General features: G+C 44.9%; 2 protein-coding genes across 2 annotated transcripts; one reads left to right on the plus strand and one right to left on the minus strand.

Annotated features, from left to right (window-relative positions):
- The first annotated feature begins 651 nt into the window (after positions 1-651).
- LOC115114163 (aggrecan core protein-like) lies at positions 652-22,023 on the plus strand. Its single transcript, XM_065005550.1, has 15 exons — positions 652-737; positions 9,310-9,392; positions 9,771-10,157; positions 10,853-11,027; positions 11,138-11,304; positions 11,394-11,687; positions 11,817-13,697; positions 14,982-16,120; positions 16,606-17,101; positions 18,903-19,010; positions 19,139-19,297; positions 19,829-19,911; positions 20,176-20,320; positions 20,426-20,608; positions 20,762-22,023. The coding sequence occupies exons 1-15, from the start codon at positions 652-654 to the stop codon at positions 20,887-20,889; spliced, it is 5,514 nt and encodes a 1,837-aa protein (XP_064861622.1). The 3' UTR covers positions 20,890-22,023.
- LOC115104019 (hyaluronan and proteoglycan link protein 2) lies at positions 22,022-26,392 on the minus strand. The gene is made up of 6 exons (XM_029625158.2): positions 26,158-26,392; positions 25,893-25,997; positions 25,294-25,650; positions 24,997-25,113; positions 24,695-24,877; positions 22,022-22,865 (listed from the first exon to the last, which is right to left on the minus strand). Exons 2-6 carry the CDS (start codon positions 25,969-25,971, stop codon positions 22,588-22,590), a joined length of 1,014 nt encoding a protein of 337 aa, XP_029481018.1. The 5' UTR covers positions 25,972-25,997; positions 26,158-26,392; the 3' UTR covers positions 22,022-22,587.
- Between the last annotated feature and the right edge of the window lie 1,091 nt (positions 26,393-27,483).

A 27,483-nucleotide genomic window follows, 5' to 3' on the forward strand; every position in this document is an offset into this window, starting at 1 on the left:
CACAAAGAATCTTTGACCTGTAGGAGCTTTCCATCGTTTCCTCTTGTCAGATGGTTTTTACCATTTCATGTCAAGGAATAAATAGTCTCTCATGCATATTCACTTGTAACTCCACTCCCACTTGTGTAGGCACCGCAGAGTGGACCTTTACAAATGGCAGAGAAGCCTGAGCTCTAAATTCTGCCACAAAATGCCTGCAGGTACTATGCAGAGAAGTCATTGCGTAAGGTTGAGAAATGACCTATCAACGCATTCATCATTGACACAGCTGAAGAAGTATGTAGTCTGTGAGATAAGCCAAACAGGTTCTCATTAATATTGATTTAAAAAGGTAGTAAAGTATTACAGCAGTGGAACAATCAGGTCAGTGATCAGATTTAATCCCAGGTGGAATGCATGTCTTTGTGCCATGAAGGGATATAGCTGGATGAATTGGGAAACGTTGCCTGGAATGAAAGTATTCCCAGAGGAAGTTATTGAAGTTGTAACATACATGTATTTTCTACAATTATGTTTTGGCACCTCACATCATTATCAATTATAACATTGACATGGATGGTGGCAATAACCAAGAATGAACTAGACATTGGGTGGGAAGTGCATGGCGAAAATATCGGGCGACTCTCTCTGAGCCAGCCTACCATTATATCCATGCCTCTGGGCCTGCAGTGCAACAGCGGCGTCCATCCCACTGGCTTCCCAGCACCCATGTTGACCATCCCGCACCATGCCTATATGTTAGATTCCTCCACAGCCCGCCACTCGGCCGCGACTGTCAGCTGAGCAAGGCTATGAACAAAGCCGTATTCACCCTCCCCTCTTACCAAGACCTCTTGCTCAGCACTACTACCATGCTATACCCACATATCTAACTTCTGTCTGTTCATACCGTTGGACCATTAAAACCTCTGTGGGTGGCCAGCATCCACCCTCTGTCCACAAGTGGTGAGCATAGCAGACATGAATCACGACTCTGACTGCAGCCTGTCTGCGAGAAAGCAAGGTCCTGCTTTGTGTCTAGTTGGAAATCTGTACATAATCGTTTCCCACATCATTTCAACCTGTATCATGTGTTTGACTTTTATAGGAAACTGGGTTAACTCTGATGGCTGTGAAAGGACAAATAGTTCCTCCACATACTCATATTGTTGAGCAAGTAATCCAATACAGGTCTTGATGAATCCCACAGAGATTTTGTTAAATTGGGAACTGAAATTGCATAAGCATCCAAAATGGAACTCAAAGCAATGTGATTGTGACACTTGACCTTTGTTTGGCCTTTCATGTTGTTGACAGGTTGAGCAAAAATATCTGCTATCATCCACATGTTAATCAAGATTGTCCCAGATTAATAACCCGTAATTAATCCCTTTGTGCAGGGGCACATAATGAGGATAATTTTAGATTGTTCACCATTAGCTGTTAACCCTCAGTTTTGGATTAATTGCTATTTTCTTGAGAGCCTTGCAATATTTCAGGGGAGCTTATAGGAGGAGTATTTTCATGAAGATTTCCTCTCCTTTTTATGAGTGATCAGCGATGGTCATAACTGGTCATATTCTTCATGACAGGCAATAAATAGGCCTAATCAAATCACCATGATATGTGCTCTTCTCACTGAATTTGGAGCGTGGAAACAAATTATTAAAGTGGTTTGCACGTTTGGTTGGTCAATTTGAACATTTACACGATTGCTCTAAATAAAAAAAAATGAAAAACCAGCAGACTGAAGTGCTGTTTTCTTTTAATTGTAGTATAGGTAACTGGAGTATGTGAATGGGTGCTGCTGGTAGCTTATAGGCCTCTATTGTAGTCCCACTGCAGCATCCTCAGTGGTACCCTCTGCTGCGAGATGGTGTGGGATCGCAACTTTGAATTCAGGCTATTGACTTCTGATATTAATATCCCCTAAAGTGATTCCTTCAACCTGCATGCTTGTGGGCGATTGATGGTGTGGGATCGCAACTTTGAATTCAGGCTCTTGACTTCTGATATTAATATCCCCTAAAGTGATTCCTTCAACCTGCATGATTCCTTCAACCCCCCTCTTGGTCGGAGGAAGAAAGTGGGCTGTTCAAGATTTTGGTGTGCATAATTCTCTGCCCCCCAATCCCTCTTTACTTTGCTTCCTTCGCTGGCGGACGGAGCTCAAGTCGTTCTTTAGCTTTTTCAATTCAACTTGGGAAATCCTCGTACCTGACAACCCATTGTCTAATTTCATTCAAATTTGGTGGAAAAATAATTATTAGAAGTTGCACCTGTCGAGTCTGCTTCAAAATACAGAGGTCCGCAGAAAGGATACTTTGAGAGGGTCGTTTAAATGAGGTAGGTGATGGATTTGTAAATCATATATCTTTGGCATGTCCTTGATAAATATAAGCATACATTTCTGTCGCAAAATAACACGTTTTGTTCATGAATTAGCCAACAAATGTTTTTTCGGTTTGTAAATCAAACATAAAATGCTCAATACATTTTTCCATAATTCTAGCTATTTAGAGACATTTTCGAAAAACGTTTTAAACAATATAGCCTATATTTTCCGTCAAAAATATATAATTAAATATTTTATATCACCTCTTTTAGCCTACTGTTATTGCTATTCTGTAGGTCAAAATGACAATTTTATGGACGTTTATTTTGATATAAAGTTATTTTGACTTACCACGAACCCACAATCTCAAGTATTCAATGTAAAATAATATTTTCCTGATGCATTGTTTGCTGAGCACAGTTAAGCAGGATCCAGACAGATTGTACCTGCTACAGTGCTGTGTAAGGATTCACTCCAAACTGATTTTATTAAGTAAATCGCATGGGGCCATGCACACTGTTGTTCTAGGCCTACTTGTACCTATAGAAATACAAGTTGTACTGTACTCCAAACTGGCTACATATGGACATTCTGTGACAGGGAATACAACATATTTTCCCCAACCAACTACTGTATTGACATTAAGACCAGTGGCTTTGTTTAAACATATTGATTAAGACATACAGATCTCTGAACTGGAAAGGGAAAGGGGGATACCTAGTCAGTTGCACAACTGAATGCATTCAACTGAAATGTGTCTTCAACATTTAACCCAACCCCTCTGTATCAGAGAGGTGCAGGGAGCTGCCTTAATCAACATCCAGCCCGGGGAACGACTGCCCGTCAAAGGCGTGGACCTTTTGATGCCAGTTGATATTTGAGGTGGCTAACACAGCTGTTTTGTGGAATGTCAAGTGATAGTTACGTTGGAACAGGTAGCTAATTGCTCTACACCTCTCACAGTCAGCATACCTATTTGGCTAGTTTTCTTCATAGTCAGGGGCACTTACAATATATAGGCTATTTCATGACATGATTTATCAACACCTCTGTTTCTAAGTTGATGTTGTATCATTTTAAAAGAGCTAACATCGACCCATACAGTACGTTGACCTAGTTTAGTACTATGTCCCAAGCAGGACCTTTCTGATACAGTATGTATGTCAACAAGCCTTATACTTTTACATGGAAAAGTGGAACTGTAAACGTTTACGTGTGAGAGAGCCCCCCCCCCCCCCCCCAAGCCCAGCCCCTGGATGTGCTCATCACTCAAGCCCCAGGTAGGGACAGCCATGAGGAGCTCCCTGAAATATGAAGAGGGGTGTGAGGTGAGCAGAGGGAGTGACACGCATGCCCTACCCAAGTGGACTCTACTGCATGGAGTGGAGGGAGAGAGAGAGGGCAGGGTGAGTGCATGACCATTCTGCTGTCCAAGAAACAGAATAATTAACTTCTATTTGTGAGCTTGAAACTATTATAGTTTTTATATTTAAATATTCAGCCAACCAGTCACCGGAAAAACAAAAAGGAGGTCTGTATCATAGTATATGCCATTTAGCAGACACTTTTATCCAAAGCGACTTACAGTCATATACTGTATTTTCGTGTGTGGCCCCTATGGGAATCGAACCCACAAACCTTGGCTTAGCAAGCACCATGCTCTGCCAACTGAGCCTCACAGGACCATTATTATTATCTCTTCCATAAAGAAAGTAGAGGCAAATAAAAATAAAGGTGCACTTTGATGACACTTAGCTGAGTTTTAACAGGGCTGGTTAATGCCCTAGTTGTCAGCCTAACATTACCGGCCTCTTAATCATGTTCCTATGTACGATCAAGTAGCTATATCCTCCTTGCAACCTGACTGTCAAGACAGACACTTTGATGCTGTGTTATCTGGGTTATCCTTCTCAGTTTGACTAACCTTGCAAATATGACTGTCTATTGCAAATATGAGATCACTGGTTTCTAAATAGGTCATTGCACCATCTTCGTGCTGTTGACTGACGAGAGTGGACTGATTTGGTGTACTGCTGTGAGTGTTGCCACAGTTTGTCTTGACAGTCTCCCATAAGCCCTTTAAGCGCTCAGAAGCCCTACATTTCTGCCTAATCAGCCCGTGGCACAGGCTACAAATTGGCCAAGGCCCCCTCCCCCCCATCCACCTCCATGAGTCAGTCCCTTTGGCTGGAGTGGCTAACGGCTAAAGCTAATAGCAATATGGCTAATGTCACTCCTCAGCTGGGCCTTCTGTTGTGTCCTGCTTCCTGCCGGAGGGGCACAGCTCAATCACACCAAAACTTCCTTCCTGTTGACTTTCTCTCTCTCTCTCTCTCTCTCTCTCTCTCTCTCTCTCTCTCTCTCTCTCTCTCTCTCTCTTTCCTCTCTTAGTGCACTCTCTCATAGCCCCTTTCTTTCTCATTCTCACCCCCCCCTCCCCCCTTTTTTTTGCTTCCTACCAGCCTGGGCCTGTGAGGGGGTATGGGTTGCCCCTAGAGATGGGCAGATGGAGTCATTCGAGGTAGCACGAGGCAGGATTGGAGGATGGGCGTGGTGGTGGGGTGGAATGAGGCCGGGTAATGGAGGGTGGCAGACTGGCAACGGTGGTGGTCGGTGCCATTTCCATGAAAGGAGGGGGAGTCACTCAGATTTGGGAACTATACGAAAATAATGACTAGGACAGCTGGTGTTCGATAAGCTACAGAGGAGAGAGGCTGTGTGGGCCAGGTGTCTGTGTTCGTGTTTACGGTATCTCATTCTATTTGACCATAGAGAGTGATGTATCAAACCATTACTTAAGCCAAAAGAGAAATAATCTGTTACTAACCCTCATTGAATCAGTCCAAGAAAGTATAAGTCCACTTACAGAGGTACTTACACATCCACACACTTCCCCCTTCCCACCACCATCATCCCCATCACCAACACTGTATACTGCAGTCCTTCAGCCTGAAATGACCTTTCTTGGTCAGACCAAGGTGAAGTCATTGGTTATTCCAGCCACTTGTGTGCACATCTAAGCACTTCTGAGGTTGCCTGGGATGCGTCCCCCCCCCCCTCTCTCCCCAGAGGAAGCCCTCTCCCTCTCTCTCCTTGGAGTATGAAAATGTGTCATGGCTAAGGGCCATGTGCCAAACACAGCAGAGAAGAAAACTACTGTGTGTGTGTGTGTGTGTGTGTGTGTGGTGTGTGTGTGTGTGTGTGTGTGTGTGTGTGTGTGTGTGTGTGTGTGTGTGTGTGTGTGTGTGTGTGTGTGTGTGTGTGTGTGTGTGTGTGTGTGTGTGTGTGTGTGTGTGTGTGTGTGTGTGTGTGTGTGTGTGTGTGTGTGTGTTTGGCGATATGAACAAAAATCCATATCATGATAAATTTACTGAATTATCATGATAATGATAAGTTGAACGATAAGTTTACAAGTTAGTTTTTTATATTACACTTAAAACTACTTCTACCTCTTTGAATGTTGTGGCTACCATTGTCCCGTTTCATTTCAAACTTCACATTCCTCTAGTAAAGGCTACTTATCATTATTATCGATATCAATAAACTGCCCTTGATAAATGGTTGGTTCGGTCTGTATCGAACAGACCGAACCAACTAAATACTTAATTTTCCTAGAAACCGGAGCTGAGACAAGTAGGAGAGGGAAGGCTGCCAGTGTGACAGTTAATTTGCTTGTCCACATTCTCTCCATCTACTGTTATCGATACTGCCACAGATCTATCAGCTCCCCAATTTCATTTCAACTGACAGTTATGATGTGGATGATTTACCCAATGATTTTCTTCACAGGTTCGAGACAGTTTTGTTCATGTGCAATTTACCAACTTCTATCTTCACCACTAATCTCCACTGTATTATCAGAGTGTCACGACTTCCGCCGAAGTCGGTCCCTCTTCTTGTTCGGGCGGTGTTCGGCGGTCGACGTCATCGGCCTTCTAGCCATCGCCGATCCATTTTTCATTTTCCATTTGTTTTGTCTTTGTTTTACACATCTGGTTTCAATTCCCCAATTACATGTTCATTATTTAACCCTCTGTTTTCCCCATGGTTTTTGTGCGTGATTGTTTTATTGTAAGTTCAGTCCGAAGTTTGTGGGCTTGGTATTACTTCATGTATTTGGACATTTTGAGTAAGATTCCTTGTGTTACTCATCTCTGCTGTCCTGCACCTGACTTCTCTGCATTTTCTACACCCAGATCCTTACACAGAGATCACACTCTAACAACCCACATGGATTTACAGTTTATGTTATGCAATAGGTCACTTTCCTTCAAACTTTGAAAAGAGAGTTTTACATGGGAACTTTGGGTAATTGATCATTAAGCAACAATTGGATTACTACAAAACCAACATTAATTTCTGCCTTGATTTCTAGTTAATCTAGTTCTTCTTGACCTAATTCCAGTTCCTGATGTGATTTCCCACAATATCAGGATTCTATATAAAAGGGAAGCAACAATCCAGACAGGCAATGTAGTGTATAGGTTGAGATTCTCTTCCTCTAACCTCGTCACCGGTTGCTTGTAAAATAGCTTGTAAAAATGATTAACGGGTCTGGATGTGACTGTGGGCTGTCAGTAGACATTTCCTCCTGCTTCTCCATTTAGCAGAATCATCACTTCCTCCTAAGTAAAACTTTAGGACATCAAGACATTTGAATTATAGGGATATATATATATTTGCAGATAGAATAATTATAAAGATAATTGGACTGATGATACATGAATGCCACCTACAGTATTACATTTACATTTACATTTAAGTCATTTAGCAGACGCTCTTATCCTGAGCGACTTACAAATTGGTGCATTCACCTTATGACATCCAGTGGAACAGTAGTGCATCTAAATCTTTTAAGGGGGGTGAGAGGGATTACTTTATCCTATCCTAGGTATTCCTTAAAGAGGTGGGGTTTCAGGTGTCTCCGGAAGGTGGTGATTGACTCCGCTGTCCTGGCGTCGTGAGGGAGTTTGTTCCACCATTGGGGGGCCAGAGCAGCGAACAGTTTTGACTGGGCTGAGCGGGAACTGTACTTCCTCAGTGGTAGGGAGGCGAGCAGGCCAGAGGTGGATGAACGCAGTGCCCTTGTTTGGGTGTAGGGCCTGATCAGAGCCTGGAGGTACTGAGGTGCCGTTCCCCTCACAGCTCCGTAGGCAAGCACCATGGTCTTGTAGCGGATGCGAGCTTCAACTGGAAGCCAGTGGAGAGATAGTTTAGGTTGAATAAAGAATTCACATTGACTATATGGCCGAAGTTAGACTTGCATTTGAATAAAGGCAATGTACTGTACACTGAGTGTACAAAACATTAAGAATGCCTGTTCTGGCCATGACATAGACTGACCAGGCGAATCCAGGTGAAAGCTATGATCCCACATTGATGTGTAGACAATCAGTGTAGATGGCTTTTTAAGCCTTGAGAAAATGAAGACATGGATTGTGTATATGTGCCATACAAAGGGTGAATGGGCAAGACAAAAGATTTAAGTGCCTTTGAACGGGGTATGGTAGTAGGTGCCAGGCTCACCGGTTTGTGTCAAGAACGGCAACGCTGCTGGGTTATTCATGCTCAACAGTTTCCCATGTGTATTAAGAATGGTCCACCACCCAAAGGACATCCAGCCAACGCTTTTGACACCTAAAAGAGTCCATGACCTGGCGAATTGAGGCTGCTCTGAGGGCAAAAGGGGGCTGATCAATAATATGAAGGTGTTCTTAATGTTTTGTCCACCCAGTGTAAATTCTCTAACTGTTAGAAAGTGATCACTAAAGCACCCAGTGCACTGGGTTTGCAGCATGACTGACTGCGGGGGGAGACTCTATTCATGTATACATTTTTGCACCCTCTAAGAAACACACTGCTTATTTGAATACACCGGCCTGCTCAGAATGGGTAATGTGGTGGTCCTATCGAGTCAGTGGGGAAAATGTGTAGCTGTGTCTGTGTGTCTTTGGTGTGTAGGTAATGTTGATGGGGTGGGGGTGGTTGGGGTTTAACATTTAGGTTGCTAAAAGGGATATAATGATGATAAAGCAGTGGAGTTGGAGAAAGGGCTTTGTGCCATGCCATCCTGGGGGAATTTGTGGGACATCAGAATTCTGCTCACACTCGAGAGCTCCCAAAGGCTGACTCATGCCAGCTGGATAACACCAAGGCCACACAGACAGTTACTCTCTAACACACTTTAGTTGACTGATGCAGAAAGGCACATACTTTATCGACACACACACACACACACACACACACACACACACACACACACACACACACACACACACACACACACACACACACACACACACACACACACACACACACACACACACACACACACACACACACACACACACACACGCACTATCTGACTAATGACACACTTGACTTAAAGAAATGTATATACACATGTAAAACCACAATACCCCACAAACACATATCCATAATCTCATCAATTAATTTATTGGAAGCTCAACAAAATTCTGCAGAACTAAAGAACAATCCCTCACACTTGTCATACAAATCAATTTGTCAAAATGAAGAATGAATATTTGTTATTTCAAAGGGACTTCAGCTTGATCAGGACTGATGTGCATGTGCATGTGATGGATTAACACACCATCCTATACGTTCTCAAGGTCTCTGCTAAATGACAGCGCTGATGTCTTAGCCACGGCTTTTACTTTACGGTCGTAGAGGCTGAGGTGGTTGGTGAAAGCTGGCCACTTGCCACTGTCTAGTAATATACTCTGAGGTTGATGAATGATTGTAAGCATGAATCAATATTTGTATATATATTTTTTATTCTTGTCTCTAGGTATCCAAAGAGGCCGCAGGACCCTCTGAGAGTTATTGAGGGAGTCATCCCTACCTCTTTGCCTCTTCTCACTTTCTCTACAGCACTTCTCCATTTGTCTATTAAGCTGTCACTATAATGATAATGTCTTTCTCTCTTTGTGTCTCTCTCTCCCCCGCCACCTCTCTTTTTCTCTCTATTGCAGATTGGAGATGCTCCTGTCTTTGCTGCTGTGTGCCATCTGTCCGCTCGTCCTACCGTCCTCCTCTACCCCCAGCCAAGCCTCAGGTGCGTGACTACCCCGTCAGCCCCGGCTATACTGACATCCATTCAATTATCTATGAGCTTTGACTTCTAAGGGTATAGGGGCATTCTTTAGTCACTCTCCGATCATTCATAGTTTTTGCTGACACACACACTCTGGAAACAATTTTAGAAGGTGTGACTTTAGAAGCAGAAATCAAGGTTAACTGATGTGCCCAGGTGTGTCTCATCTGGTATTTGTGTCAACAACACCATGACGGCAAGTGGCAACTGGCAATACTTTTGAATGGGTTCCAGACTTTAACAAATAACATTAACTGCAACCTGAGATGCCCCCCCAAACTGTGAACCTTTTGACTGTATAAAGTCAGCAATTGAACCCCTTCATTCTGCACTCTCCAGATGACTCCAGACTCCTACAGGTGACCATCCCTACGACCCCTCCCTTATCTGCCGTCTTGGGGGGCTCTCTTACCCTACCTTGCTTGGTGTCTCTGTCCCACCCGCCCCCCAACACAAATGGCCGCCACGCCGTACTCTCCCTACCCAGGGTCAAGTGGAGCGTGCTGTCCCAGGGACACGAGACTGAGATCCTTGTGGCCCGAGGGGACAGGGTGAAGGTCAGCGAGGCCTACAAGGACAGAGCCTCCCTGCTCCATTACGTCTCCTCCCCAGCCGACCTCACCCTGAGGCTGGATGGCCTGCAGTACAACGACTCTGGCTTCTACCGCTGTGAGGTGCAGCAGGGCCTGGAGGATGCCGACGATGTGGCTCAGGTCAAGGTCAAAGGTGAGGCCAGGGGTTGATGTCATAGATGTAGGGGATAAGCCAGTTCCTGACCCGTGACAGTAACAACTCAGGAGTGCGTGTGTCAAGACTTGTGCCTTGTGAATTTAATAATGAATTCACTTGTTAAATCAACTTCAATTAGTGTAGATGAAGGGGAGGAGACAGGTTATAGGAGGACTTTTAAGCCTTGATACAATTGAGACATGGATTGTATATGTGTGCCATTCAGAGGGTGAATGGGCAAGACAAAAGACTTAAGTGTCTTTGAACGGGGTATGGTAGTAGGTGCCAGGCGCACCGGTTTGTGTCAAGAATGGCAACGCTGCTGGGTTTTTCACGCTCAACAGTTTCCCGTGTGTACTTGGGCCAGAACCCCTGTGGAACGCTTTCGACACCTTGTAGAGTCCATGGCCCGACGGAATTAGTCTGTTCTGGTGCAACCCGATATTATGAATATGTTCTTTATGTTCTGTACACTTATTGTACATTTCTGTACCTTTATAATGTCATACAAATTCTGCTGAGATGAATTGGTTGTCCCACCCTATGCACCCAGCAAGTAATAGAGTATGGATTGCCTGACCAGAGCAGTTTGTAACATAATAAATCAGATATAGCCTTCCCTTGTGAATGTAGCTGTAGTTCACACAAAATACTGAATCTGAAATAACGCCAAGACTGTGGACCTTCAACAGGGGTGGTGTTCCACTACCGGGATGCTTCCAGTCGCTATGCCTTTACCTTTACGCAGGCCCGGGACGCCTGTGAAGAGATCGGGGCTCACATCGCCACCCCAGAGCAGCTCTTGGCAGCCTACCACAGTGGCTATGAGCAGTGTGATGCGGGCTGGCTCTCAGACCACTCAGTGAGGTAAGGGCCACAGGCAGATAAAAGACCACTGTGAATGTTCTCTCATATCAAGTGGACACAGATAGAGAGATTCTTTCATCCACTTCAATAGACCCCCCCTGTTATAACAGTTGTTTAAGACTATGTGGTATCAACACTCTTCTTCACAGATATCCCATCCAGATGCCACGAGAGGGATGTTTTGGAGACATGGACGGGCATCCTGGAGTGAGGAACTATGGGCTGCTGGAACATGATGAGCTGTACGATGTATACTGTTATGTGGAGAATATAGAGGGTAAGAAAATCTGTTATTTATTTGGAGTATTTCATCAATTTGATCAAGTGCAGATTATCACAATCTGATTTCTCCCTCCATATATACAGGGGAAGTGTTCCATGGCTCTTCCCCCCGAAGTTTCACCCTGTGGGAAGCTAAGGCCTATTGTCTGGCTCAGGGAGCAGAGCTGGCTACCACAGGTCAGCTGTATGCAGCCTGGAATGACGGATTGAACGCCTGCAGCCCGGGGTGGTTGGCTGATGGGAGTGTACGCTACCCCATTGTCACTCCCAGGGAGCGTTGTGGTGGAGGGGAGCCTGGGGTCAGGACTGTCTATCGCCATTTGAACCAGACAGGCTTTCCAGAGGCACACACTCGCCACGACACTTACTGCTTCCGAGGTAAGAGCTTTCGAAAGCGTAGGTATTGATGTTATTCTAGGCTTCAGTAGTGGCATCCAAACTCAGTTCCCACTGTATTCTAAGTCATCCTCTGGCCTAACTTTTATGCATTGCCCTTGCATCTGACAGGCAACAGCAACACTCACACCGAATCTCCCCATGATTACCTGGCTACAGAGCCAGAGGACATCGGCCAGGACATTGTGACGCTGTCTGAGCCTCTGGAGGAATTCAGCCTGGGTCAGGTGACAGAGCAGGTGGTGAGCAAAGAAGCTCAGGGCTCCCTGTCTGCCATCCTTGTTCCAGAGGAGCAGCACGCATCAGTGCATATAGAGGAGCAAGGGGCTGTCCCTGGGGAGCAGTACCCAGAGCAGGGGGCTGTCCCTGGAGAGCAGTACCCAGAGCAGAGGGCTGTCCCTGGAGAGCAGTACCCAGAGCAGAAGGCTGTCCCTGGGGAGCAGTACCCAGAGCAGAGGGCTGTCCCTGGGGAGCAGTACCCAGAGCAGAGGGCTGTCCCTGGAGAGCAGTACCCAGAGCAGAAGGCTGTCCCTGGGGAGCAGTACCCAGAGCAGAGGGCTGTCCCTGGAGAGCAGTACCCAGAGCAGAGGGCTGTCCCTGGGGAGCAGTACCCAGAGCAGAGGGCTGTCCCTGGAGAGCAGTACCCAGAGCAGGGGGCTGTCCCTGGGGAGCAGTACCCAGTGCAGGTGGCTGTCCCTAGGGAGCAGTACCCAGAGCAGGTGGCTGTCCCTGGGGAGCACGGAGAAGAACAGGGGTTTGTTCCTGGAGAACACGGAGCGGAGCAGGGGGCTGTTACTGAGGAGGCATACACCAAGGAGGATGGAGAGGAGCAAGGGGCTGTGCCTGGGCAGCACGGAGAGGAACAGGGGGTTGTTCCTGGGGAGCAGTACCCAGACCAGCCTGGAGAGGAGCAGGGGGCCGTCGATGGCCAGGGCCCTACTGTTGTCTATCACGCCCTACCCTTTCCGGTTGAACCCCAAGACCCATTCACCCCCACATCCTTCCCCCAAGACCTGGAGCCCACAGAGGACACCTGGCAGCCGGTGAAAGAGGTCAGCAACCCAGAAACATATCAGCCTGCCCCTAAGGGGGCAAACGTAGACTTAAACTACCCAGTCACACCCTATGATGAGCTGAATGCAAACCCAACACTGTATCCACCTTCTCGCGAGACAAATTATGACTCAGGTGATCTTACAACTGCTCATGAAGACAACATTAGTAGCCCCGATCCCTACCAGCCCTTGTCAGAGTCAAACGTGGAATCAGGAGAGCTCTCAATAGAGGGTGTTCTAGGGACTACTCTGGAGGCCCCCGTGCCCACTACTGCATATGAGGACGTGGACAGGTCCAGTGATCCACAGCCCATTCCTGGCACAACCACTGAGAGTGGTGAGTCTCAGTATGGTATTTCAGAGGAAAGCCATCTGCAAACAGGGATCACCCAGGAGACCGAACACTACACTTTTACCTCTGAGACCGCAGGCTACAATGTATCAGGAGTTGAAGCCACTACTAGTCATGACAGCTCTCCAGAGGAGCAACTGGAAAGTGGGCTGCCCACACCTCCTGAGGAGGACCACTCCGGAGATGAGCATGTCATCCAGGAGCATGTCACAGACACAGACTCGGTCTACCCAAGCACCTCTTACGACCTCTCAGGAGGGTCCATCAGGCCTGAGGGAGCCATCGCTGGGGGTGTTGAGGAGACATCTGTATCTTCCACTTCACCTCACGAGGAAACGGAGCTCTTCCCTGACCAGTCCACCACTCAGCCTCCATACTGGGAGAGCACACCTGAATACCGGCGTACCAACTCTGTGGACCACAGTGCCAGGGTCCTTCTCCCTGAGGAGCATACCACATCACTGGACTCATTGGTCCTCCAGACAGGGGAGAACAGTGGCTCTGCTACGGCTGAGTCAGGAGACCTGGCTACCCTAAGCCCAGTGGAGAGGGACCCCTATGAACTGATCCCTACCTCTGAATATGGTGAGTCCATAGAGAAGCCTTTCTGTGCCAAAGGTCTATTTTTTTAAACACTTTTATTTATGTAATGTACTGAAGATTTAGTGCAGTAAATATTCAGATGTGTATTTAATGGCATTGAATGACATAAAAAGCATGAGCTGGTGCACCCTAAAAAGGTGGTAGCGGTGCTGACTAATGGCGTGTAAATTGTATTCATACATTTATCTAACCTTTATTTTACCAGGTAAGTTGACTGAGAACACATTCTCATTTACCACAACGACCTGGGGTATAGTTACACGGGAGAGGAGGGGGATGAATGAGCCAATTGGAAGCTGGGGGTGATATGGTGACCATGATGGTATGAGGGCCAGATTGGGAATTTAACCACTGGGGTTAACACCCCTACTCTTACGATAAGTGCCATGGGATCTTTAGTGACCACAGGTAGTCAAGACAACCATTTAACGTCCCATCCGAAAGACAACACCCTACACAGGGCAATGTCCGCAATCACTGCCCTGGGGCATTGGGATATTTTTTTAGACCAGAGGAAAGCGTGCTTTCTACTAGCCCTCCAACACCACTTCCAGCAGCATCTGGTCTCCCATCCAGGGACCGACCAGGACCAACCCTGCTTAGCTTCAGAGCCAAGCCAGCAGTCGGATACAGGGTGTTATTCTATAAAAAGCTATAAAATTGTAGGGTATTAAAAATTAAATAAAAAGAGAGTCACACACTCTATATACAAGCTCCCAGTAATTTATTTGATAAACCACCAACATTTCAGCATCACTGTGCCTTCTTCAGGGTAATGTCATGAATGCTCGAACGTGAATGTCTACATAACCTGGTTCAAGCATTCATGACATTACCTTGAAGAAGGCACAGTGATGCCCGAACATTGGTGGTTTACCCAATAAATTACTCGAAGCTTGTACAGTATTTCTTTTAAATTTTACGTTGATTTAACTAGGCAAGTCAGTTAAGAACAAATTCTTATTTTCAATGACGGCCTAGGAACAGTGGGTTAACTGCTTGTTCAGGGGCAGAATTACAGATTTTTACGTTGTCAGTTCGGGGAATCGATTTTGCAACCTTTCGGTTACTAGTCCAACGTTCTAACCGCTAAGCTACCTGAAGCCCCGTATATAGACTGCAACTCTCTTTATTAAATTACATGAAAACATCTGTGCATATGTAATGTGTGATAAAACAAATATTATTAAGAGCTGAACACTCAAGTGTGGACAGGGTTACACTAACTGTAGGCTTGAATAATGTTTGTGATCTGTTTCCTGGCAGCTTTTGACCCCACTCAGGAGCAGTCTGGTGTCACATCACCCGACTCCTCTACCCTAGATGAGCATGTGGAGCAGGAGGCAGGAGGCACAGTGGACTCATTACCAGAGGTTTCCATGGGCTCCACTGACCTGGGTTCAGTTCAAACTGACGAAGTCCTCACAGTTACTTATGACACTGGCTCTAGTGAAGCCTCTGGGGTCCACGAGGGAATGCTTGACGTTACCCTCTTGACATCCCCCAAACCTATTACCTATTCCCCCCCGACCCAGCGATCCGTGGAAGCAGAGGCCAGCTCCCCAGGTGACTTCATAACCTTCATCCCAGAAACCAGCGTTCCATCTGGGTTTGATCCCCTGGAGGAAGGGCTGGGGAAGGTGGAGCAAGAGGGGTTGGGTGAAATCCCAGATGTAGTTGAAACTACTACCCCAGAGACAGCTTCTGGTGAGGAGGGGAGTGGAGATGAGCAGATTGGTCAGGAGGTGAGTGGAGAAGAGGAGAGTGGTCAGGAGGCGAGTGGAGACAAGGAGAGTGGTCAGGAGGCGAGTGGAGACAAGGAGAGTGGTCAGGAGGCGAGTGGAGACAAGGAGAGTGGTCAGGAGGCGAGTGGAGACGAGGAGAGTGGTCAGGAGGTGAGTGGAGACGAGGAGAGTGGTCAGGAGGCGAGTGGAGACAAGGAGAGTGGTCAGGAGGCGGTTGGAGACAAGGAGAGTGGTCAGGAGGCGAGTGGAGACAAGGAGAGTGGTCAGGAGGCGGTTGGAGACAAGGAGAGTGGTCAGGAGGCGAGTGGAGACAAGGAGAGTGGTCAGGAGGCGAGTGGAGACGAGGAGAGTGGTCAGGAGGCGAGGGGAGACGAGGAGAGTGGTCAGGAGGCGAGTGGAGACAAGGAGAGTGGTCAGGAGGCGAGTGGAGACAAGGAGAGTGGTCAGGAGGCGAGTGGAGACGAGGAGAGTGGTCAGGAGGCGAGTGGAGACGAGGAGAGCGGTCAGGAGGCGAGTGGAGACAAGGAGAGTGGTCAGGAGGCGGTTGGAGACAAGGAGAGTGGTCAGGAGGCGAGTGGAGACAAGGAGAGTGGTCAGGAGGCAGTTGGAGACAAGGAGAGTGGTCAGGAGGCGAGTGGAGACAAGGAGAGTGGTCAGGAGGCGAGTGGAGACGAGGAGAGTGGTCAGGAGGCGAGTGGAGACAAGGAGAGTGGTCAGGAGGCGAGTGGTGGAGACAAGGAGACAGTGGTCAGGAGGTGAGTGGAGACAAGGAGAGTGGTCAGGAGGTGAGTGGAGACGAGGAGAGTGGTCAGGAGGCGAGTGGAGATGAGGAGAGTGGTCAGGAGGCGAGTGGAGACAAGGAGAGTGGTCAGGAGGCGAGTGGAGACAAGGACAGTGGTCAGGAGGTGAGTGGAGACAAGGAGAGTGGTCAGGAGGTGAGTGGAGACGAGGAGAGTGGTCAGGAGGTGAGTGGAGACGAGGAGAATGGTCAGGAGGTGAGTGGAGATGAGGAGAGTGGTCAGGAGGCGAGTGGAGACGAGGAGAGTGGTCAGGAGGGAAGTGGAGACGAGGAGAGTGGTCAGGAGGTGAGTGGAGATGAGGACAGTGACCAGGAGCTGAGTGGAAATGAGGACAGTGACCAGGAGGTGAGTGGCCAAGAGGGAGTAGAGTCCGGCTCAGGTGAGGAGCACTCTGCATCTGCTGATTCTGCTGATTCTGGAGAAAGCTCACGGATCCTTGAACCAGAAGTCCCATACATCAATGAAACTGTCACTCCCATCAATGGCACAACTGTCAATAGCACAGATGAAAGCGAGCCTGAGTCAAGCACAGATGCGCCTTCTACTGACATGGAGATCACGCTGCTCCCTGATTTGTACCAGACCCCCGTGCCCTCCCCCACCGTACCCCAGGAGTCCCGGGCCGATGCAGATCTGGAGTACAGTGGGGAGACCTCAGTCACGGAGGACCCTGTCTCCATCACTCCACCCACTGAGGAGCCTGAAGAGACCCCCAGCCCGACGCCCACCACAGAGGACTACGATGACCAGACTACGACGGCAGCACCCCTATATCCAGAGGACGTTGATGAGGAGAAACTGATTACCACTTCTACTACTCCAAGATTTGGGAACATTTCAGGTAACGCGTTCAATGCAACTCGAACCATGACAATTATTTGAATGCATGTGTTAATGCAAATCATAATTGCATAATTTCTACCATATACCTCACCTTAAATGACTCACTTGACTCTTGTATTTATTTTATGGTCTCATGCCTCCCCCACTCTGCTTAGTCATTAGAAAGTTTTTTTTTTTAAATGCATTCACATGGCAGTCAGAGTAAACAACTGACTCAGCAAAAGAAAGGGATGATCATTGTTTCTGTTGGAGGTAAACACACAGCAGCTGTCTCTGTTTATAGCAGCAAAGGATTGGGAACATAATATGCAGTGGCCTCCAAATGTATTGGTACAGTGACAATTTTTCTTTTTCTTTTGGCTCTACTCCAGCACTTTGGATTTGAAATGATACAATGACTATGAAACCCTAAACACTTCTACATGAATGTGGATGCTACCATGATTACGGATAACCATGAATGAATGGTGAATGATGATGACTGAGAAAGTTACAGAGGCTTGTAGATAACATACCCCTCCAAAAGTGTTTTGAGACATATTCTATTCTTATTTCCAATACAAGTGACTCCAAAATGACACATTACATTATTCACCATTCATTTGTATTGGGCACAACATAATCTGAAACACAAACAAAACAAATGCATCCAACAGGTTTGTAGTCACAAGCTTGATGCACTGTATTTAGTCATTGTGTGCTAGGAATATTGGACCAAATACTAATCTTTCAACTACTTGAATACACATACGTGAATTTGTCCAAATACATTTGGTTGCCTAAAATGGGGGGACTATCTACAAAAAGTGCTGTAAATTCACCCGATATGTATGAAAATACCCTGACATAAAAGCTGAAAGTCTGCACGCTCATAGTCATTGTATCATTTCAAAGCGCTGGAGTACAGAGCAGTCAAAAGAGGATTTTCTGTTTTTTTTGTAATGATATTTCCACACTATGAGGTCGAAATAACACTCTGAAATTGTAAAAATGAGGATAATTCCCTTTTAGTACAAGATCTTTTTTTTTAAGAAAGAAAAAAAATACCTTGGAATTTCAGCCTGTTCAGGTGGGAGGGAGTTTTTAGCCCACATGACATCACAATCCAATCAGATTATTCTGACCAATGACCAGTCATCTTTTATTTGCATATGTATCCTTTTACTTTGAAGGGGCTCTAGAGTCTAGACAATCCAATCTGCCAAGCAGGGCTGTGTTTGTAAATATATTTCAATTTGTATCAACAAGCTCACACATAAATGTCTGTATTTAAAAAAATAAAAATATTAACCTCATTGGTATTTTTTCAATGGCAAAATGAGGCTCAGGAAGTTATTTTCAAGTAGTTCTTTTTATTTATTAGACATATACAGTGATGATCTAAAAATAAAATGTAAAAGACTGCATGGGGGGGGGGGCATTAACAAAATGGCATGGTAAAAAAAGAGCATGGAAGCAGATGTGCTCCACTTCATATATGCATGTGAAAAGGTCACCTATGTCTGAAATTTCCTCAGCACAGGGGCTTGAAAAGGTCAAATTCTATTTTCTATAAGCTGAACACTTTTCTATAAGCTGAACACCACTGTAGGCCTATAGTCAGTCAGTGATGAGGATGAGTACTGTTGGTATAATGGCTCCCTCCAGTGGCAGTTAAAGAAATTCCCATGTAAATCAACAATAAAGTGATCCTGTCATATCTGTCCTTTACATTGACACTATATAGAGGAGATTCCAAAAGATTTGTACTGCATTTACATTGGTGCCAATGCTTGTCCTCTCCTACGTTTGTGTCTCAGATGCCTGCCTAGATAATCCTTGTTCCAACGGGGGAACATGTGTGGACAGTGGGTCTTCAACCAAGTGCCTTTGCTTGCCCACCTATGGAGGAGACATGTGCCAGACAGGTACAGTAACAGATTGCATGTTTTGTTTTCTCAAATATAAGGTTGAAATAATGAACATATCGCTCCCCCTTATGTATATTTTTGTCTCCTCTGTGTGCATCTAACCTCTTCTTCTTCATGTTGGTTAGACCTGGAGGTGTGTGAGCCGGGTTGGGAAAAGTTCATGGGCTTCTGTTACCAACATTTCACCAAGCGCCAGGGCTGGGAGGTGGCAGAGCAGCACTGTCGTTTGTGTGGCGGTCACCTGATCTCGGTCATGACCCCTGAGGAACAGGACTACATTAATGGTACAGCGGGCCTGAAAACATGTCATTTGATCTTGTAACAGACAGCTACGAGTGCTCTGCATAACTTGACCTGTGTAACCCTCATCCGTGGATTGTTAAAAAGGTGTAATTCAATCACTTAAATGGGAAAATGTGTTCATTTAACTATTTATCATAGCTTCATTCAGTGTGAACAGAACTTACAGTCCTAAAATGCATCAACTGAATGCGTAATGACACCTCTGTAACCCCAGTACCATCTGTGAGGAATATTTTGTAAACAAATGAATTCATTTGTTTAAAGGTTGTATGGTCCAGGGAAGACGCAACATTGTCTTCGTTCATGTCTTACCTGCCGTTCACTCATTTTACCTTGAAACATGGGAGGGCTTTGATGCCGGTGTTGATATTGTGTCTGGACATATGGAGGAGATGATTATCTAGCATTCCTTAGTTGTTTCCCATGGCCTGTAGACTGACACTGACCCCTACTTGCTAGTGAGCGAGTGTTTGCAGGCCCAAAGTTACAGTGAGCTCTCTCTTTCCCTTTAGATAAGTACAGAGAGTACCAGTGGACGGGACTGAATGACAGGACCATAGAGGGAGACTTCCGCTGGTCTGACGGGAATCCTCTGGTGAGTCTCACATAGTCTGTGTTCCCATAAAATATGTCTAGGTTCTCCATAAACATAATGTTGTTTGCATGAACGTGCCTCTGGGATTGTATCCCATTGGTACACAGAAGATCCTCACTTATGTTTTGTAAGACCTGATGCAAAAATAACCTCCTCCTGGTATGTGATCTGCTTCTCATGCTACTTCTCAGCTGCTGCATATGTGAACTAACAGTATTAAAAATCCTCTACTTCTTCATCATCCTTCCCATCTTTCTCTGCCAGTTGTATGAGAACTGGTACCGGGGCCAGCCGGACAGTTACTTCCTGTCTGGAGAGGACTGTGTGGTGATGGTATGGCATGACGGGGGGCGCTGGAGCGATGTGCCCTGTAACTACCACCTCTCCTACACCTGCAAGAAGGGCACCTGTGAGTACACAACCATAATCACCACGGTAGTGTAGCATAGAAGTCCTCAACCTCTCAGCATGGTTTTAATGTATTTGCACCCCTAACAGCATTATTTTTGTTCAGCTTTCTGTGGCCAACCCCCCATCATTGCCAATGCCAAGGTGTTTGGTAAGTCGCATCTGCGCTACGAGACCAACTCCAAGGTGCGTTACTACTGTGAAGAAGGATTCCTCCAGACACAGAACCCCGTCATTAAGTGCCTATCCAACGGCCAATGGGAGGAGGCTTTGATCACCTGTCACCCTGGTGAGGACAGACATTCATTCCATTGACTGACATGAAACAAAATAAATGTATGATGTGTGTGATAGGTCTCTAATGTTATCATTGTATGACTCGCTTAAGTTATTTTGTGCTCTACTGTGATAATGACATGATGTACCTGCTATGTTTTTCCAGCCCTGACCAACTTGGCAGAGGGAGAGCAGAAGGTCACGACGCCACCCTATCAGAACGAGGGGGTGGAGGTGGTGGACACAGCCACGGAGAAAGCCACTTCAGAGTTCTGGGACATCAAGTGGAACTAATAAGGTCATCAAACTCAATATGCCCATTCCCTCTGCCCCCTTCCCTGGAATCCTATGTTCCACTCAAAGACTGTCCAACCTTGTCCCTCCAACAAGGTGGAGCCTTGTAAAATAAATGTTCTCCCTGAGAACGAGTCATCACATTCCTGTCACCAGCGCTTTCCAGGATAAACCCATTTAGAACATCAACAGACTTGATGTTACTCGGACCTAGTGCCGATCGATCACACTTACAATAAGAGTACATCCCAACATAAGGCCACGATTAGAGGGAATGGATCGAATTTGCACAGTACAGTTTGTCATTGGAATGAGCTTTAACGAAGATGTCCCATCCATCATTGGGCTTGTTTGTTGTATAAGGATGTGTGATTGTTGACTAGTGAAATTCTTTGATATCCACCTGTGCTACGACACTGTTGGATTACTGTATTTGACTGAGTAACATATATTATGACATGTTTATGAGGGTGTACAGTAAGATTTTGATAGAGAGTTTCAGAAAAGTGCAACTTAAATCTCAACCTCAGCTGGTCTGACATTAACCGAAGCCACTTTCCCACCCTCTGCCACAAAGTCAGAATTAAGATGTCCACTTCCGTATGCTATTGTATAAGAAAATCTCCTTGTCAATCCATATCTTCTCAATTCCTACAACACAAAGCATTTTCTCAACATGTCCTCTTATCTGGTGCTTTGTTTTATCAGGTGTCTTACGAACTTTGGACCCAATATTAGAAGCCAATTTCCACTTTTAAAGTACTTGGTTTGAAAATAGCCAGAATCCAAAGTTTGTTTTTTTATACTCTCGTAGAAACGTAATCACTAAGATACTAGGAAGAACATGTGAAAATGTCCACAATGGTATTTCTGTTTTCATGCACCAATGATGTCATTGTCTTAGTTCCAGTGGAAGTAATACTGTACGTTGGTAGTGTTTAACAGTAATCAAATAATGCTAATTGTAAATCCCATTTGTGACTGCACAATTGCATATTGAACTTGTTATGAAAGAAAAAATGTAATTGTACAACTAAAAAGGAGATGGATTAAATAAGAAAAATATAGTTTTTGGAGAGTAGAAAATAAATATCTAATACAATTAATTGATTACAATGTATTTATCCATGTGAATATGGTTGCATTTGAATGATATTTTCATGCCACATATCAAATACACTGTCAAGATATTTTATTGTATTACAGTTATGCTCAGTGTGTATACTTTCTCCCATTCTGCTAGTTACACACTCTCTTACATCAGCTAAGAAGCTAACAGTAGCATTTTAGGAATTTGTCATTGTGTAATAACTATCCTGTTACACTAGAATAATGCTTCTTGGATAACAAAGTTCACAAAACAAATGTTACACAAGCGCAGGAAAACATGCACAGCAGTTGTTACCTGTAGCAGTAAAGTTCATAAAAGTGGCTTTTGTTGATGTGTCCCATGGAAAAAGGCATTAAGCCTTCGAGGTTTCCTGTAATAACATATTGTAGTATTGCAGAAAAGCACAGTGCTGCTTGTATCTTTTTGCCGTTGTTGAGGAACCAGTTCCTAGCCTTTTGACTACCTGTATCTGCAAGCCCTACGTACTGAAACCTGTAGGGGTCACTGGTAGTCTTCACAATGGTTCTGCGTCTTGGATCTATGAAGTCAGTGGAAGTAGGCTCCACACGCTATGGGTCTCATGAAAGCTACCTGTAGCAGTAGGCACCATAGAGACGGAGGGTCTTGTTGGGGTACCCAAAGGTGCGCACCCCAGCCTCGGGAATACCGCCACAGCGCTCTCTAGGGGTGGTGATAGGGAAACGCACACTGCCGTCCTTCAACCAACCTCCATCACAGCGGTCATAGCTCAGGAAACGCCAGGCCGAATAGAGCTGTCCAACAAGAGCTAACTCTGCTCCCTCACCCCTACATGCCTGCATTGCCTCCCCAAATGTGAGTGGTTCTCCAACGAAGAACACAACGCCTGGAAGAGAGGAAGGAGAATGCAAGTTCTTTAACCTGCTAAAGCAGTGTTCCCCAACTGACGGCCCATGATCCGAATTTGGCCTGCGGGTGATTTTATTTGCCACCCCCCAAGTTTTGAGCATTTTTTAAATTGTTGGACATAAAAGACTGTAAAAACACCAGCATGCATATCAGCTCCAAGTGATTTTCATTTTGGAAATCTGTTCCAAAGTATATATGTGATCATATACAAATGTAAGCAAGATTTAAAATGATCATCTGTTATATCTGTTTGGGCTTCTTGCTGTCATTTTTTGCAATCTACAAATGATTTGTAAATATGTCCCTGCCCCCCCTGACCATCTGCTCAAGAAAATAAATCGTCCCTCTGCTGAATCTAGTTGATAATCCCTGTGCTAAAGCATAAGAAGTCATTTGTTGTATCAGTCATTCTGGATCTGAAGTGTTGACATGCAACAATATCATTACTGTTATTTAAGTTAAGTATGGTGCTGTATCCACCCTATGTGGCAGCGATCAACAACTAGATTCAGCCACAGATTTTTTCAGAATTATAATATTTACAAATAGTTTGTAGACTGCAAATTGACCGCAAGAAGCCCAAGCAGATATAACATTTGACTGAAACATAATCATTTCAAACCTTGCCTACATTTGTATACGATAACATACAGTTGAAGTCAGAAGTTTACATACACCTTAGCCAAATACATTTAAACTCCGTTTTTCACAATTCCTGATATTTAATCCTTGTAAAAAATTCCCAATGAGGAACCAGACTTGTGGAGGTCTACATTTCTTTTTCTGAGGTCTTGGCTGATTTCTTTTGATTTTCCCATGATGTCAAGCAAAGACGCACTGAGTTTGAAGGTAGGCATTGAAATACATCCACAGGTACACTTCCAATTGACTCAAATTATGTCAATTAGCCTATCAGAAGCTTCTAAAGCCATGACATCATTTTCAGGAATTTTCCAAGCTGTTTAAAGGCACAGTCAACTTAGTGTATGTAAACTTCTAACCCACTGGAATTGTGATACAGTGAATTATAAGTGAAATAATCTGTCTGTAAACAATTAAAATTACTTGTGACATGCACACAGTAGACGTCCTAACCGACTTGCCAAAACTATAGTTTGTTAACAAGAAATTGGTGGAGTGGTTGAAAAATGAGTTTTAATGACTCCAACCTAAGTGTATGTAAACTTCCAACTTCAACTGTACCTCCATTATGGGTGGGAATACTTTCAAACATATTTCCTAAATTAAAATGTACAGTCTTTTATGTCCAACATTAACTAAATGTAAACTTATTGGGGAACTGTGCTATATGATAAAACCACCCACTGTCTTTATAATTCAACATTTCCACTGAGGTTTTTATTTTCCGATTACAGTGGATGTTCTAATGTCCCTAAAGGGCAACTAGTTTCCCGCAGCTGGACTTGTTTACAAGTGGGCCTGAACAACAGCCTTTATTGTCCATCCCCATCCTCTCAGGACCATTAACGAGCCCACTCCTATGTATTGCCAAAGGTTACCCTGTTGCTATGGAAAGTTTACAGTCAGAATGACCTAAGAGTGTTCTGAACACAGTCTTTTGCCAATACTATAATATAATTGCATCCTTACTAATGTTTGATTAAATGTTGGTTCCAGACTATTTTTAACTGTACAACATCGCCCAAATCCAATTGAACTCATTTTTATTCATTTTCAGTAAGCAGCATCCCAAATGATAAAGGATGGAACTAATTTGGCACATGAAGACTATACTGACATTGCTATTTGACAGCTTCACAAAGCACCAAAACCCATTCAGTTGACCTGTGGTTCTAGAGGTGAAACAGAAGGCATCAAAGTGGTCCCGGATCCTGTCCCGGGGGCCATAGCTGCGAATGCCAGGTAGCAGCTCCCCCCCACATTCTTCTCGTGGGTGCAGGATGGGGTAGTGGACTGTCCCATCGATGAGCCATCCCGCGTTGCACCAATCCAGACCCTCTGTCCAGGCTACACAATGAGAATGTGTTACTGTTTACTTTGTGAAAGTTAGTGGTACATAAACCTCTATGGCATCAGTAACGGTACAGAGTAAACTGTCAATGTTTTGCTGATTGAATATTAAATACCTCTGTATAGCTGCTTGAATGTGGCCAATGTGCCATCCTGTTCAACACAGGCCTCCTTAGCTTCCTTGTAGGTGAATTTGTAACGGCCATTTTTGCTCTGATATGGAAACACCATCCCTAAAAGGAATTAGAAGTTGTCTCTTTTTATGTTGATGTTAAGTCACACAACATATTAAAAACTTTGTCTGATTTGCCTTTCTTTTTTTTCAAATATATTTTCATCTGAATAGCAAGCCATAAGGTTTCTTTACAACATTTGAAATGTTTAGAAAGGTTACATGAATCATCATAATTTACCTTCTATCCTCAATGTAATGATGACGCTCTCATCCTGGATACCGTTGATCAGCTCACAGCGATATCTACCATCGTCTTCTAGTTCCAAGTTGCTGAGTTGTAGTGAGGCATCCATGGCATGAGCCTTACGAAGCGAGGCCCGTGGCCCAAGCATGCCATAGGGTTTGTGGGCTGAACCGTTTGTGATCATGACAATGTTCTCGCTTCCACGACGAAGTGGTTCCAGTTTTGTCCATTTCACCTTGTAATGGCTTGGTTTGAATCGCAGTACACATGGCAAAGTGGCATTTCCTCCCCGAGGGCTGGTTACTTCAGCATAAACAGGAGGCTCAAGCAGATACTTCAGTTTCTTTGTTTCTGAGGGAATTAAAACAGCTTCCTTGTAAGATTATAAGATTCCTCCATTATTCAACAATCAAAGTCTCATACATTACATTGGGTTAGAATTATTTCATGGTCATCATTAAGCAATGTCATTGACCTATAGCTAGTGCCCTTCATGAACTAAATTGACCAGATTCAATAGATGGATACAATTCTCCATACTCTCCTGTCATAAGCTAAAATAACTTTTATACTCAGAAAATGACAAAACATACCTTGTTTGTTTGGCAGATAAATAGTAGACGTCCAACTGAAACAACTTGCGGTTAGTATCAAAATAGCAGCACAGTTCATAATGAAGCAAGTCCCCCTCCCTGTCCCTGCAATAGAATAACAGCATTATCTGATTTAGAATGGTTACATAATGTGGTAGAGCATCTTTGATTGTACTAAGAAGAACAGTTTTATACATAGAACATTTGCCTCTAGGAGGACCACAACAGATCAACAGACACCAAAAGAAAATCCCAAAGCTCTAACCTGCAGTAGATGATGAGATGAGGATTTATTTTCTCTTCAAAACAGCGGTGACTGATCACCTTTGAGGGTTGTTCAGTCAAACATGACCGTTTTCCATTAGTGGGATAGTTCGGAAGCAAAAATATCTTCTTTATTTTTCTCTGAGCCCATTTCTGCCACTGTGATCTCTTCTCCCTTTGACCCCCAAGGTCTCTCTCTCTCTCTCTCTCCCTCCTTCTCTTGACTCTCTCTCTCTCTCTCTTGACTATATCTCTCTCTCCTTCCCTTGACTATGTCTCTCTCTCTCAGACCAGTGCTCATATGTCTCAGGCCGTGGTGGCCAGTGTAAACTGGGTTGTTCTCTGTTCTGCTCCAGATGTTAATGAGGATGTGATGTGACAGGCTGCCATTGTGTCTCTCTCTGCCTCCATCTTCTACTTATCAATAAGGGACAAGTGAGAGGAAGTGAGGAAGAGTTGCCTGTTTTCAAAGAGTTTGAACCTTAGAAGATGTCTGTTTACTGTATTTATGTAATAGAGAGAGTTCGACAAAGGGATATTTATACATATATAGTTTTGAATCTGGTATTGTGTATGGGTAAAACAGCAGTATATCCCCATGGAAGTAACCATGTTGCTGGTCAATGCTGTAAATTTCAGTAGCAAGGTTGTAGCCTACTGCTGGCTCAACCACTGCAGTTTCTCACCTAATGCGGGCGCTCACGAAGTTTAGGGTTCTTAAATTCCGTCTACACGGCTGCCTATCAGATTATGTGGTGCAGTGAGCTCAATTTATCATCTGCATTTTCTCAAACCTTATTGATGGCAAGCCTGCCTGAATGACGCAATATTGAGGCCCTTGCCATCTTGCAGATTGGAGGGAGTAGAAGCTGTGTGAGCTCCGTACGCCAGTGAGCTCAATTTATCATCTCAAAACCTTATTGATGGCAAGCCTGCCTGTACGCTGAGGCCCTTGCCATCTTGCAGGGAGGGAGGAAGCTGTGTGAGCCCTGGCTTATTCTGGCCCTGTGGCCCCAGACACAAGGGCTGCATTGTGAGAGCCACAGTCTCCTTTCCCCCCCAAAGACAACAGGCGGCAGGGCTGGCATACAAACACGAGGAGAAGGGAAAAATGAAATAATAGAATTCCTCTGCTTCCCCTGTCCCTTCTCCATTGTGCTCAGCCATCAATGGAACTCATTCTGGCTCTTTAGTTCACAGCAATTAGTATTCATCAGGACACTCTTAAGTGACAACTGTCCCGTCTCTGTCCCTCCAACTCTATCTCTTTCTCTCACTGTACTTCGACCCCAGCTCTACATGTATTTTCTATTATACTGTATGTGTT

This window comes from Oncorhynchus nerka, linkage group LG3, assembly GCF_034236695.1.
Source record: "Oncorhynchus nerka isolate Pitt River linkage group LG3, Oner_Uvic_2.0, whole genome shotgun sequence".
Taxonomy (NCBI): domain Eukaryota; kingdom Metazoa; phylum Chordata; class Actinopteri; order Salmoniformes; family Salmonidae; genus Oncorhynchus; species Oncorhynchus nerka.